Consider the following 15,839-nt stretch of genomic DNA (forward strand, 5'->3'; position numbering starts at 1 on the left):
TAATAAGCTGTATATAGTATGGGAACGATGGAGACTTTATCATATTTATTTTAGAGTATACATATATTTTGTCTAAAGTTATTCATTTATTTTGTATAATAATATACATAATTAGTTATTGTGTAAATAAGCTACAAAATAGACGCATAATTAATTTTAAGAAGGCTTTTTAATACACCAGAAGTGTTGGATGCTCTTTGTTTTTTTCCGTTTTTAAGATTAAATTTCGCAATAAAGATGTAGGCATTATAGCCGTATTTACCCTAAATGAACCCAAAATTATGTTGATATTCTTAATTCCATTTAACCACTTACCCCGAAGTTTTGATACATTGTTTTGGCATTTACATTGTTATTCGCTGAATTAATGAAGTGTTAAATACAATAAGATTAACGCAATGTGATTTGCAGGAAAATAACAAGAATTACGAACACAATTTCCTGTCTCCACATTATTTATATCGATCCATTTAATCATTAGTCTATTATTGAGTACGATGTTTGCGTGATAGGTCGTGTGATGTCTGACTTGTTTTGTACAGAATTGTTAAGGACTTTTCGCTTTTCGTTTATTAACAAGGCTCGAGTAGGTATAATGGGAATTGAGTAGTTCCATTAGCAATTATAGCATACCTAAGTAACCTAACTAAGATAGATGGATGAGTCACAAATATAAATAGACTTGCTATTAGTGTGCTTTAAAAAGTTAAAAGGTTTATCTGTTCAATTCACATAAGTCACAGAAACAGCTTCCAAATATAAGCTTTATTCTACACCTTTTTGTTTATTTACCTTTATGGAAGTTTAAAAGCTACCCATTTTATTTATTTTTTATTCCATTATTTAGTTTCTACAATATAGATTTGTACCAATTTTTAATAAGTTGATCAAATCTGTTATACTGAAGCATCCATCTTGTATAATTTCTCGGCAAGCAGAAACAGTAGGTAGGTAGGTAGCTGCTATGCTATTCGAAATTGTTATAATGCCCTTAGGCATCTATAGAACATAGAGTATGCTACCGTGGCTAGTTGAATAAATTTGTAAGCGATATATGCAATCTATTAATGGTTTATATATTATTAAGATAATAGGACCTTTTAAATCATGCCAGAATTTTTAATTATATAAAATAAATATTTCGGGACAATTTTCACACACGGCACGCTCTAATTCCATAATAAGCTTTCGCTTGTGTTATGGAAACCATATGGCTGATAAAAATACATATATAATTTTAAATAAACACTTATATAGATAATTTACATCCAGACACAGAGCAAACATCTATGATCATCAATTTGAGGATACAATTTTTATTACGCAGATGTCTGTATGTATGTAAACACATCAAAAGCCTTCGTGCGTTGTAATTAACATTTTGCACGTGTAAAAAGAAAGAATATAATAGAATTAAAGCTGGCAGCATCATGTGTGTTCGATCTCATAAAATATTTTATGTTAATATTAAGGAGCCAGAGACTCAATAAAAACATGAGCACGTGTTTCCGAAAACTGAAGCGTATCGCACGCTTGTTTATCATAATAACAAAGTATCTTCTTGAGATAAAATAAAAGTTTGCGCTAGGATGCTCTAAGAAATGTGTATATTAACGTAATAAATGCCAAAAATTATGTTATCGAGACGTTATTATACCTATTACTTGAAATAAAAGGGAATAAATGAAGTTCGAGAATTATGTTTCGATTCATTTAATACTGTTTTCATCAGAAAAATAATTTCTCATTATAAATAATATAATATTCCCGATTAAATCTTACTAAAATTCTGTACTGTAAATAAAATGCATTAAAAAAAGCTTTCCCTGGTTCCCTACGTCATGTAAAAAACGGGTATAAATAATTTGGAGCGGTTTTATGGATGACAGATTGATGTAGTCAGGTTTTATATGGGAAAATTCGTTTATACATAAAATAGTGGAACACAGCTCGATCACTAGCTATTGAACCTTCTAACCCGAATCTGATAGTGGCTTATATAATTGAAAAAACAACAACTATCTTTAGACGTTATTTATGGGAATAAAGGTTTTATAAGGATGTATGGATGAAAACATAAGTGTTATTATTGTTACAGTGCGACAAAAAATCAATCCTAATAAATCCTTATCAATTTCTAAATGTAACTTCTTTTTCATGTATATAGTGTGAAAAAAGTCACTGCTATTTAGCAATAAGCCCTACGGTCTAACAATAATCATTTATAGGTCAATTAAATATCAATCAATCCATATTACATCCAAACCACAAGTTTGTTTTAATTGCGAAGCCTCAAATGTACAATTAATAACATCAAACAGGCTTTAGTCATAAATTATATTTTGATTTAAATTTAACAGCATGAAGTTAGTGCTAGGTAGTATGAAAATTGACAACTATGTTCAAGTTGTATACATATATTCTAGTATTTTTTCCATACGCCAAAGAAGTATAACTTCTAACGCGTACACTTTTTTTTGGAAGAGAGTGTGGATACAGAATATATTAAATAACTATATAATTAATACGTCTCCAATACCTGTATTTTCGATATCATAGCTGAACCCCCCTCCCCCGATATCATACTCCCCCTGGAAGAGATTTACATATAAATAAAACCAAATAATGACTCCAATAAATGTATTTCCGATATCATACCACATGTTCTAGTTGTATATTCTAGCATTTTTTCCATACGCCAAAGAAGTATAACTTCTAACGCGTGTACATAAGTACGCACACTCTTTTTTATAAACTATAAAGCTTACAAATTAAAATATCTTCTATAGTTAATACCTTAGGTTGGTTTAATGCTCTAAGGCTGATACCGTAAAAAGTACAATTTATTATAAACATACAGAATATATAAAATCTCTTCCTTAACAAACACCGTAACAAGAACAATACACGCTATTAATTAACTGTAAAGTAGGATCAATATTTGTCCACCCCTAAATTAAACATAAACAACTCGACTAGACCGCTTAATATCTTGTAGTTGTACTTGGACCGCAAACTTTCTAGTGGGTCTAACTCATGTCAAGTACCCATTTGTCCGTCACACTAAGAGCTTGCCCGAAGCTTGACCAATGATAGCGAAATTCATGTCTTGATTTCGCTGTTTGGTCTTCTATACTATGTGTGTATATTGCTTGTATAATTTGTATTCCTATGCTGCTTATTTCTCCTTTTTTATATAATATTATTTAATTCTTAAGTTAAATTTCTTATAACTATTTTATACTATATTATATACTATATCCCAAGGTTGCGTAGAAGAAATCGCTTTTAAGCGATAAGGCCGCCAAATTACCAGTCGCGTTTTTGTAAATGTTGTTTTTGTGTGCATTCTGCAATATAATAAAGTGTTTTCTGTTCTTGTATTATTTTATTTGAGACTGGTTAAATAGTTTGAAAAGTGATGGAAGATTTTATATTCCATCCTTTGTACTGCTGCGATCATGAAAGTAAACTATTTTTAATGATTTGTTATTTTTGCAAATTGATCAAGCATTTACGTGAATTATATTAAATCAATTCACTAAATTACTGTCACCATACAGCTTAATGATTTATTATATCCGAATACAATTTTTCCAGCATATAACAATAATGTTTATTCAACGCCTACATAATTTAACTGAAAATAACTTTAGTATTATTGCGTTATAGAAAATATTAATTCCTTTGTTAGTATTGTATAGTTAATGGTGTTTTCACACTATGCTATTCAGAAATCAGTATTAGCCGGAACCATAATAGATGAATAATTAAATGGATTGCTTCGTACATTGAGAATGAATACCGGTAGCATTAAAGTCTAGTGGAACTATGTCGAGGAATATTTTCAGTGGTTTTATAATATTCTTCGTATTATCTATAGATATACGGATATGACAATATATTGCCACGTCTTTTTTTGAATGTTTTATTAAAATTACCCTTGTAAAACTTTTCTGTATGCCTATGGAAAAATATTGATTCAAACTTTTTAATATAATCAAATCAAACAAAAATGCCATATATAGATTTTCTTAAAAGGACCAACCCAAATGTCAAAAGGCGAGTCTACATAGGTCATAGACCGAGCTTTGTGAAGCATTTTCCTCGCGAGGCTGCACGCTCTGTGAGGATCCGCCTATTAAATAAAGCCATTAGTATTAATAACACAGATAACGATATAAAGTTAAACATTATTATTTTATATTCAAGCAAACAGCACAGCGCAACATCGTGAAGGAAAAATATTTTCAATTGCATCGTTATTGCATCATAATTTCTACGTTCCAGGCAAAAATGTTCCGTTTGTACAAAGACCGATTATATAATATTATATAAAAGAAAGCGGATATAACGTCTTCTTCACGAAGGCTTTGACTTTACTTTTGAAATATGCCGATCTTCGACCAGGAAGATCCGGCTTATTCATGCCGTCAAATTAAAGCACAGTTTATTTCTTTTATCTATCCAAACGTTGCCGTACCTATACGAGCTGGATTTTTATAAGGGAATAGGTTTCTTTTTCCTTTTATAAATCCATGCAAGACAGAAATTGCGTTCCACTGGAATTTAAATTGCAAATTGTAAAAACGTTATATTATGTGTGCAAACTAAATGTGTAAAAACAGGCTAAATTTATATTATATATAGAAGAATTTATTTTGTATGTAAAATATAATAACAATATCTTATAAATTTCCTGCAGGAAGACAAAAATCTAAATAAACAAATGTTGTTAACCTAGATTCGAATTTATTTTTGAATTTAGTTTTTTCTTGTTCACAGGTGATCACTACAACTATGGTTGCACAATCGTTGATCGATTTCGCCCATCCAAAATGTAATATATTAACATGAACCCTATCACCTTCGCCATATACATTACTAGCCTTTTTTGGCTAAACCTGAGCGACGCTAAAATAGGTAAGAATATTGCAATATAGCTTATTCCAATACTGTTTTAAAAGGGTACGCCCGAAAAAGTAATACCACTTTGTCCGATACAAATATGCTAATAAATTCAGCAAATGTAACGTCCACATATACACGTATTTTTGTTCACATTCGAGCATCAAGGCTTTGTGAATAACCGTTATTTGGGTAATCCTTTATCAATACATTCGTAATTTGAATATTCAAATGCAGTTGGCTGATCTCAAGTAGTATAAGTGCCTACTACATTATTGTATACATTTACAAGATGTTCAGGAATATACTTGGAAATTGTAAAGGAAATTATACCTTGAATTTTGCTTACAAATGGACCTTATCTATACTATATTAAAATTTTCCTTGCAGGATACTTTTGGCACATCACAGATCTTCATTATGACCCGTTCCACAATTCCCCGGAGTTCCATAGAGGTACGCTCGTTATGAAGGAAAATTTTTGTTTTAATTTTTAAAGTGTATCGTGGAAAGCGGCGTAATTGTCCTTTGTTTGCAACAAAGTTCGTATACGTGGATTATAAATCTTTTCAATGCGACTACTAATATGAAAGATATGAATTGTTTTTGTTTTCAAATTGAATTAATGGTTGTTAGTTTTTGTTTCTGTTTGCGAATCGTTATTCTCTATCCTTGGAATAACTATGTTTTGTTTTCGAATACGCAATTTTATAGTTCGTATGTAACGTAAAATAGTTATGAGAGAAAAGTAATATTCTTTAAAAAAATATGAGTTAGATTATGTCGAATGGAATATTATGATAAAGTATGAAATTAACTATTATAATTAAATATTGAATCAACTTATAAGATACATATTTACACCTACAAGTAAATCTATTTAAGATCTATAATTATACAAAACTTGTTTCTTTATTAATAAGTTTATATAACTACCTACTTAATAAAAACTGTTTTATTTATTCTATACTATTATTAAGTAACTAAAGACAAAATACTTTTTAATTTTTATAAGCTCTCTTAATTAGTACAACTATGTTGTAATAGTTAGTATTCTTCGGTATAAAGACAACAAGTGCGGAATAAATAATATCATAATTGCTTCTTGTTCGAGTTTAATTGTGAAGCTCATTAGACTAACAGCAGTGTAATCTTTTTTAAATAAGCGCTTTTAGATTCTAAGTTAATTATTCAAGGAAAATTATAATACATTTTCCTACAATAGTTTAAGAGACAGGGCTGGACGACAATGCTATTTACCTTTACTTTATGTGCATAGAGATTGTGACGTTCTTCATTATAGTCCGTTTTCTTATGGGCATGCTTGTATGGAAAGGTATACATTTTTGAGTAAAGCAATTCCATTTGGTACGAATGTTGTGGGTTATAGAAAAGAGCGCCCGGCGCTCCGAAAAAAAATTCTGGCGGAGCCATTTGGACCTTTGAGTCGAGTTTGTTATCGTTTTCAGGTAACTAGATAATGCCTGATTCATTCCCCATACCAGTTTTTTAGGGTTCCGTACCAAAATATGTCCCAATCCTTAAAATAATGAACTTTTGGTATCAATTTTATAATGTGCATTAAATTGCCTTTCAGACAGTAATTTTTTATAAACCAGGTTTAATATAAAAATATGAAAATACACTAGTTTGTTTGGATTTTGCCACTACCAAAAGTTCATTATTTTAAGGATTGTGACATATTTTGCTGAGGAAACCAAAAAAAAAGAAATATGGGGAATGAATCAGGCATCATCTAGTTACCTGAAAACGATACCAAACTCGACTCAAAGATCCAAATGGCTCCGCCAGAATTCTTTTTCGGAGCGCCGGGCGCTCTTTTCTATAACCCCCCCTCCTTCCTTTCTGCAGGGGAGTAAAGACTGGCTACCGGGCGATTTGGGCTTAGGTGGACGAGTACATCATTCGTACCAAATAGCATTGCTTTACTCAAAAATGTATACCTTTTCCCATAAGAAAACGGACTATCATAATTATTAGTCTTTCCATTATTTGAAAGAAGCAACTGTTGCACCAGACTCAAACTCAAACGTTTATTTATTCAATTAGACTTCTTTTACAAGACACTTTCGAATCGTCATTACAAATTTTAACATTTCCCATCGATTCGGAAAGCAGTATCTATGGAGATGGACAGGCAATAAACTCCATAGTTTATAGACTATATATTTATAGTCATGTCAATATTTAAATTTAATTATGCATAATATTATGTAACTTATATCTAACTACATAATATATCATAATATGCCAAAGAACTGTCCTGTGGTGGCAGAATTTAATAAATCCATTTCTTTCGAAATTCTCCATAGAAAGTCCAAAAGCTGCAATTTGTTTACTGTAGAATTTGCGCCGGCATCCTCTAGCATTCGTGATACCTCAGAAGTTTGGTTCTTTCTAGCAAAAGCAGTTATTTAACGAGGAATACCGTTTAGTTGAATTTTGCACGAGGAGGCATTAATGATCACTTCAAAAGACGTATCTTTTTACTATTCCGGGAAAATTTTACGCTTCTTTCTTTTATGGAATAAAATAAAGATTTTCTGAACGCTCCGTTTAAGAGGATATTTGTATTATTGAACTAAAAACAGTCTGTTAAATATCTATGAGATTTAATATATTTATTTTGTATCTTAGTATTCAAATACTCAGTGTACAAAATGTCTCTAAACCTAAACCTAGTAATTTTCTTCATATCATTAAAATCCTAACAATCAGGTCTATAGCCTACACTTAATCTTAAACTCTGATCTCTTCTTATACTAGTGTACACCAAATCATAATTTATTTATTTATTTAACTCTTTAATAGTTGTACAGAACAGTTGTACAGAAGCCTTAGAACTACTTACACATAGAACAGAGTACAACTATTTTGGCGGCCTTATCACTTAATAGTGATCTCTTCCAGGCAACCACGGTAAAAGGTAAACAAGCAAAAAGATCACAAATCATAATTTATTATTGCAGAAGAAGATAAACAATATTTCTGTATTTCTTGGCTTTGTAAACGTCGTGAGAGCTGTGATTGCCTTACTTAAAGAAAACTCGCTCGTAGCAGATTTAACGAATCACGTACCCCGTACCTAGTGTTGCTACTTAAAAATACTTACACAACAGCTTTTAGTTGTTGCTGTACGTTTTATTTTTATTAATATTTTCTTTAAACTTGTTTGGAACATTTGTTGCTAACAACCTTCTTTAACAATGTACGAAGTAATCTGTAATACTCGTGTCTTTGCTTTATACGTTTTTGAAACTTTGTGAATTTGATGTTTTTAATTTAATGTACTTTGTTTGTTTTAAGAACCTACAAAGTATACGTACAATAATTTATCTGCTGAGCTTGATTTAATTTAAACAATGTTGTAGTATGATAACGAAAAGATAATAGTTGAGGAAAGAATAAATTGGTCGCAAATAAAACAGAGACAAAAAGATAACATAAGTTGTAATTTGTTGGTGTTTCCCTGTCCTCGTCGCGGCATTTAAACGGAGATTTGTAGGGTCACTGCATCTCAAGGGATGTTTTGTAGCAACAAACCAATCCAACTAAAATATATATTGTGGTGTTATGGTACTCTACGGACTGTAACTTGTTTGAAAGTAAAAATAACATTTTTTAAATTTTTATAATTAATGTACTTAAAATTTATTAATAATTTACTGTTAAACGTATTACTAAGAGGAGAGCTTCTATAATTTTCAGAAAAGCATTGCGTAAAATCCATCAAAGAATCTACATTCAAACATACAGCAAGTCAACAACAAGAGTCTTATTTTGCCAGCCCTATTACTCCCAATTTAGTCAACCACGTGCAATAACATTAATTTTGACATCCTACTATTCCCAGTTTAGTATTGCTCACATATATACATTGAATAATTCATCCGTAAAGGTTGCAAGCACAATCGCAACAACGACCACAACCATAGGAACGGGCGGCACCGCGACCACACCTGCGACAGCTCGTGGTTGCTTATACAAAGCGCAGTGGCGTTTATGGCAGAACGCCACCCGGAAACATTGGAATTCGTGCTGTGGACTGGGTACGTATTGAGTGTTTCTTGTATTTGGTTCAGGATTAGAAGTAGGCTATTTATTTATTTAACCATTTATTGTACCACACCATTTAACATTACAATGTACAGAATATATTATATTTGTATGGTTGCGAGGTAAAGTACAAAAGGTGACCTTATCGCTTATTAGCGATTTCTGCTATGCCACCTAAGGTAGAGGATAGATATATAACACATATAATTAATGTAACGCGGGTGGCTGAAAATGTAAATGTAGGCTAGTATGCAGTGTCAAATAATTATATTGTATATAAATGTATTTAGTTTGGTAATTGTATCCGAATACGAGCATATAGTTTGTACATATTAATCTTTAGTTTTATAGCATTCAAATGCTTTATTATTGAGAAATTTCACGGGTTCGACTCCCGCAATGTGAATTTTTTTTTCAATTTTTTTAAAATGTCTCCTTTACATAGGTTTTATTAGCTGTTGGCTTCTATACGTACCTTTTGGCAAATATTAATTGTTAAATTAGGATTAACTGCAATTACTTATAAGGACTCACTTATTTAATCGCACTTTAAAATAATCATCACTTTAAAGTATTTTTCGTTACGTAAAAGGGTATTATTTTAAGTAGTGGGAAGGGCGTTAGTGATTCGATCCGAACTCCTAAAACAATATTATGTGACGAAAATTGGATTTGAATGGTTCATGTGAATATTATGTATTTTAAAGAGAAAATAAGTTTAATATTTTCGTCATTTTTATATTGTCTATCAAGCAGGGTAGTTAGTTTAGCTAGAGCTTTAATAAATATATTAAATGTCCAGAAAATACTTATCAGATGCATTTTGAATTTCACGTGAGCTTGCGAACATATAATAGCGTTATTCACAAGCTACTTCACATAAATATAATTCGCATTATTTCTTATTCCTTTGAGTTAAATAATTTAATAATCCTTCACGTTACCATGTTCTTAGAATTTTTTCCACTCCGCTGACTTCATATTTTAATAACATGATCGTAATTGCCAGTCATTTTCTCGTAAGTAAAGTTAATTACAGGGTATGGGAATTTACGTGCTTATTTTTATTTATTTTTGATTTCTGTTATTAGGGATATTCTCTCATCATCTATGGAACACTTGAGTGACGAGATCAAATTGGAAGCGGTTAGAAATGTAACAGACTTGCTGGGTCGAACGTTCAGCAGTCAATTCATTTTCCCGGCGCTAGGACATAACGATCCTCCGCCTTCAAAGAAGTTGATTGAGATGTGGATGCAGTGGCTGCCATCAGATGCTTTGCAGACATTTGAAATAGGTAGGTAACTATGTACTATATTGCTGCAGTATTTTTTGATGTAAACAGATGTAACTCTTTCCATAAGAAATATTATATGTATATTTAAACACATTTTGGGATATTAAAGATGGAATATCAGAAATTTTATTTTGAACGATTTTTAATAATTATTTACTAGCTTACCGCCCGCGGCTTCGCCCGCTTTGTCTAAACCTAATAAATTATATACTATAACCTTCCTCTTGAATCACTCTATCGATTAAAAAAACCGCATCAAAATCCGTTGCGTAGTTTTAAAGATTTAAGCATACAAAGGCACATAGGGACAGGGACAGAGAAAGCGACTTTGTTTTATCCTATGTAGTGATAAGCCGCGGGTTATAGCTAGTAATTATATATTGATTGCTGCTTCTTTAAAGTGTATTTATTGTGCCTTCTCCATTGGCTTTTTTTCTTGGAAAACTCTACATAACATTTCTCGGGAGGACAACATTTCACAGAATTCAATTTATTAGATTGTACGAAGCACGTAATTAAATAAAAAATAATTCTTCTATATCTTAATAAGTTTAATGCATTATTATTACATTCTCAGGTGGTTATTACACAATAGAACATTCCTATAGTAAGCTACGTATTGTAGTTTTGAATAGCGTGCTATGGGCTGGCGGCGCGGTCAAGACGGAGGGCCCTCATAAGGGCAGGGCTCAGTGGGAATGGCTGGAACAGGTCCTAAGCAAGGCTAGGCGAAAAAATGAAATGGTAAGTCATGAAGCCGTGTGATATTTATATTATAATAATATTAATAATATGTGTAGCTGTAAATAATCCATTGTTTTAGTCAAATTGTGAATTTTACTATTTTTTGAATCCATGCATCAGTTTAATAGGAGTTTTCAGACACATACATACTTACTGATGAATTATATTTCAAACAAAAATGTGTAATTAAATTTTTTTGTCAATAAATTAATAAAAACATTTGAATCCTAGCCAGGGCACTTGCACTGTTTTTTTAAAAAGTTCTTATGATTTGATGCTTAATTTATTTTAAAGTTTGCCAAAATTCAACCATATTTTCTCATCTAGGTATACCTAGTAGCCCACGCTGGCCCTGGCGTGGAGGAAAGGCACAACGCCGGCAGCTCCTCCGCGGCGGGTGGGGGAGAGCTCACCCCCACCGCTAACTCTAATCTAGTGAGAATTATTAAGGCTTTCAGTGACGTCATCGTTGGACAGTTTTATGGTCACCGGCATACGGATACCTTCCGATTGATGTATAGCGATGGTGAGATTTTTCTTGATTTATGAATATTTTTATTTGTTAACGAATAACAGAAATATATAATACTCATTTTTTTCCTAAACTTGAATTCCTAAAACCTTTTCATACTACTTTCCCATATTCGAATTATATACGTGTATATACGAAAATATTATATATTATATACGAAGTAGTATATACGAAAACTAGGAACTGGATTATAATAATAGTATTCGGAGCAATCTGTTATAATTGTATGAAACTTAAGCACTACTTAAATAGTAGTAAAAACTTAAAGCCATACCGACTTATATAATATCATTAAATAGAATTCGTGGCTAACGACAAACATGTAAAAAGTCAATAAAACTTAATTGCGTAATAAAGTCTTGGCATAATAATGAAGTTATAAACTTGGAAACAAAGTAAACCCAAAGCTTTACGCGATTAAAAGCTACAACTTCGTGATTAATTTGATTTTAGATTTTTAAAATTGTTTCACTGTTCGTTTTAATAATTTTCAAAGGTCAACCTGTGTCTTGGGCGTTGCTAGCGCCATCTATAACTCCAAGAGGAGCTGGTAGTATATCTAATCCAGGATTGAGACTGTATAAATTCGATACAAATAATGGAAAAGTGAGTATGGCTTAATAACGAGGTTTGTGTTTGTATTCAGTGCTTAACTTGAGCGATCTACGAGCATTGTAGGTATAAAGATTGTGTTTGAACATTGATGATTGTTTTTGTGTATCTACGAAGTGAACTTCAAAATTATTATGGGAAAATAAGGTTAAATCATAAAAAACGTTTTACGAGAGTCTGTAAATTACTTTAACTTATAAAATATGCAATATTCATTAACACAAATGAAAAGTAATTTTTTATATTATATTGACGTTTAGTTTGAAGCTCTACTAATAACCATTACTAATTGATTCGTATTTTCTCGGTGTCGAGTTTCTTGGAAGGCATTGATAGACTTCTTTGAAATATAAATTATTATATTTTAAACTAATTTATATATTCTATTCAGTTAAATTAATCGTATCAATGAAACCAAAGGGCTCAACATGTCACATGTGACATTCACCGTCATAATAAATATTAAATACCCCGATCCTGGCATTATGAGGCCTAAGCCCCACTATGAACAAAGCTTCTAGTTATGATTTAATTCCTACGTATTAGAGCTGCTTGTGATAAATTCAAACTAATATATTTCTCGCGGTTTTCTAATGCCTGTAATGAATTTCCATTTCGTTCTCACAGTACATGACACCACTTAATTTAAGCCCACTCCTCCCCCACCGTGTTAGGAATTTGTTTGATCGTATTGCTTTCTCTTACTAAACACGATCCTTCTAAATACGCAATGAAAGCCTTAATAGCTAATTGCTACGAAACAAGATACAGTGTAGTGTATTTTATTTTACATCTGTTACTGTTTATTTATATCAAGTTAATATAAAGGGAAAGCATGATGAACTTATATATTGCTTTTTTACATTTACAATAGCAAGAGCGATGAAATACGTGATTTATGCCCAGCTATTGTATAAGAATTTGAGTATTTATCTATTCAAAATAAGTAATAGCTTTTGGTTACAGTAATTGATTGATTGAATTTCTTACAGGTCTTGGATTATACACAATTTTATCTTGATGTTACAAATAAGAGAGGTGAACTGAATTGGGCAGTTGAATATAATTTGACACAATACTATAATCTTAGAGAAATAAATGCCGTATCATTAGACGCTTTATCTAAAAAAATAAGGAACTACAATGATCGAACCTATTTGAACAAGTGAGTATTTTCGAAAAGGAAACAGGACAGCTTTTAGTCGTTAAATTATTGTGAAGTAATTGGATTAAAATTCGAATAACCGATAAGAATGCTGCAGAAAAACTTTGCATATATTTTGGTGACAAGATTTTTAATTCATGTAGATTTTAGACTCTAAAAATATAGATCTGATCTTTTTTTGTAGAGTTCTTCATGTCAAATGTCGATCCTCTAAAGCCTTTTGTAAATAATTATTATTTCATAGGTATCTGACTGCTCTTCATGTACGCCATTCAACGGATGTGCTAGACTGCGACGTGACCTGCGTGCACGTTCACTACTGCGCAATAGTTCACGCTGAATTTCACGAGTTTCGCGCATGCGTCCGCAACCCCGCGTCGGCGCTAGCGTCGCGCGCGCCGAACCTATCCGCCGCCATTTTGCTTTACGCCATCTTGTTGTTAATTTCTTCTAAACGATATTGAACCAATGTTTTAATTGCTAGTGAATAAATAGAAGAATCTAGTCATTTTTTACTAGTCCTCTTTGCGACTAAGCCCCAGCCCCCATCATATACCTACTTTAACCGACTTAATGTGTACTGTAATTACAATAATTATTCTAGGTTATAATAATTAGAATCTAACTAGTATTTGTCATATCAAAATAAAGATAAAGTTCAAATTATTAAAAAATCAGGTAGGCATTTGTAAATAATAGAATTAGGTAAATTTAAATACAAACAGATGAACTAGATTCCGATTAACTCTCCAGAATAGATACCAAGTTAAGAGAATTTTTATATTTTTTATTATAATTTTATTAAGACTACAAATCTCCCTTAACATTTCTATTAAGAAGAAAGTAAGTAAACGGAAAAGAAAAATATCGTTGTAATCAGACTTTTTGTTTTTAGTTCTTGTTGTTGTCTGGAATTTTATAATACTATAAAGCTATTTAGAAAATACTATGTACTTGTTTGCTTTATTTTATAAAAGCTTCCTAAATTGTTATTTCTGCCAAGTTTAATCACATTCTACAGATTCGTCCAACGATGTTTGTACAAAGTGATTTTTGACATTTGATTAATTATAATTATTTTAAGAAACTATTTGTAGAAATGCATAGGATTTTAGTGTTTCTTTTTGTTAGTGTTGTGTTTAGTTCCAATCTGGAAAATTACTTGGCGAAATCAAAGTTTTGTTAAAACTTCAGCAACCAATATAATTATTGACTTTAGATAGATATTTTTATTTTGTGAAAAGTTGATGATCTATGTATATTCTATTGTAAACCTAGTTATTTATAATTTCAATGTGATAGTATATTATATCTGTATAAATTTAGAGAAGGTAAGAAAAGTAACTAATTGTAATAACTGAAATATTAAAGGCATCGAAAAATGGCGGTGTTTATTATTTCTGATCCCTTATATTATACAATATTTATTAATATTTAGTATATACTTAATTAACAAATATTGGACCACCAAATATGCATTTGATACAATTGCCCAAGACCATTTGAAACCAAAACGATTTGACTGTAGAATTTTGCTGACATTTTTTTAAGAGCTCACATTTTAACTGTTTTTCATAGACTAAACTACTGTTTTGCATTGCGATAATATGAATAGGTATCATTTCAGCTGAAGAATAAATTTAGCTGATTTCCTGATAATGCTCATATGGAAACAAAATACTAGAAGAACTTTGGTTTTCTTTTTACAAAAGTAGAGTCTTTAAAATAACACAATTTATGCTACTGTCTTTGGCATTTCATCGGCACAGTGGATCGATTACCCCTTTCCCTCATATAAACATATCAAGTATCAATCTATCATAACTAATAACTTAGAAGTTCGAATACCGTGACTATGATATAGGTCACGATGACCTTTTACAGTACCGTCTTAGCCTCGAATTAACAAACCTTGATAATCAAAAATATGACGTTATATAAAAGGATTTTTATTAACAATGTAAAACACGTTACCAATACCATAACACCAGCATATAGGTAGCAAGAAAATAACGACTCAAAAAGTATTTTATTCAATGTTTCGTTGCTGTTTCTATCCCTCATCATTGCTATTCTATGTACAATCATGGACGAATATATTCGTCCATGGTACAATCCAAATTTCAATATGTTTCCAAAATTCAATTGAATCATAACTGTTTCCTCCATATATACGATATATGAAATGCTACTTGTCCATGTACATAAAGAAACAGTCGACGAAAAGCAATAAGCATATTTTCTATATGAATTTATTTCAATTTATGTAAAATATAGTTCAAACTTGGAGATTCTTTGTGAGCGCTTAGTATTCAAAAGAAGGCCCGTGTAAGCAATATTGCTGACACTAGACGACATAATTATGGAAAACTTTTTAAGCGGCTTATATAAAAAAGGGTCCACAAAGAAAATTTGTTCCTAATCTTCAGAAAGATATGGAAATATATAGAGTTTTACTAAAACACATATTATAAACCTATATGTCTTACGGTCTCAAAAAGGTT

The 15,839-nt window shown here is 31.2% G+C and overlaps 1 protein-coding gene across 2 annotated transcripts in view; it reads left to right on the forward strand.

Annotated features, from left to right (window-relative positions):
- The window catches only part of LOC123693141 (acid sphingomyelinase-like phosphodiesterase 3a), a 38,862-nt gene extending 24,143 nt beyond the window's left edge, over positions 1–14,719 (forward strand). For both annotated transcript variants that reach the window (XM_045638106.1, XM_045638104.1), the window contains exons 2-10: positions 4,786–4,923; positions 5,299–5,364; positions 8,828–8,978; positions 10,077–10,282; positions 10,860–11,026; positions 11,354–11,552; positions 12,055–12,164; positions 13,163–13,335; positions 13,580–14,719. In XM_045638106.1, coding sequence (XP_045494062.1) covers positions 4,854–4,923; positions 5,299–5,364; positions 8,828–8,978; positions 10,077–10,282; positions 10,860–11,026; positions 11,354–11,552; positions 12,055–12,164; positions 13,163–13,335; positions 13,580–13,799 — 1,362 coding nt within the window. In that variant the 5' untranslated portion in view covers positions 4,786–4,853 and the 3' untranslated portion in view covers positions 13,800–14,719. The remainder of the gene's footprint in view (positions 1–4,785; positions 4,924–5,298; positions 5,365–8,827; positions 8,979–10,076; positions 10,283–10,859; positions 11,027–11,353; positions 11,553–12,054; positions 12,165–13,162; positions 13,336–13,579) is intronic.
- The last annotated feature ends 1,120 nt before the right edge of the window (positions 14,720–15,839 follow it).

This window comes from Colias croceus, chromosome 7 (genome assembly GCF_905220415.1).
Source record: "Colias croceus chromosome 7, ilColCroc2.1".
NCBI classification, from domain to species: domain Eukaryota; kingdom Metazoa; phylum Arthropoda; class Insecta; order Lepidoptera; family Pieridae; genus Colias; species Colias croceus.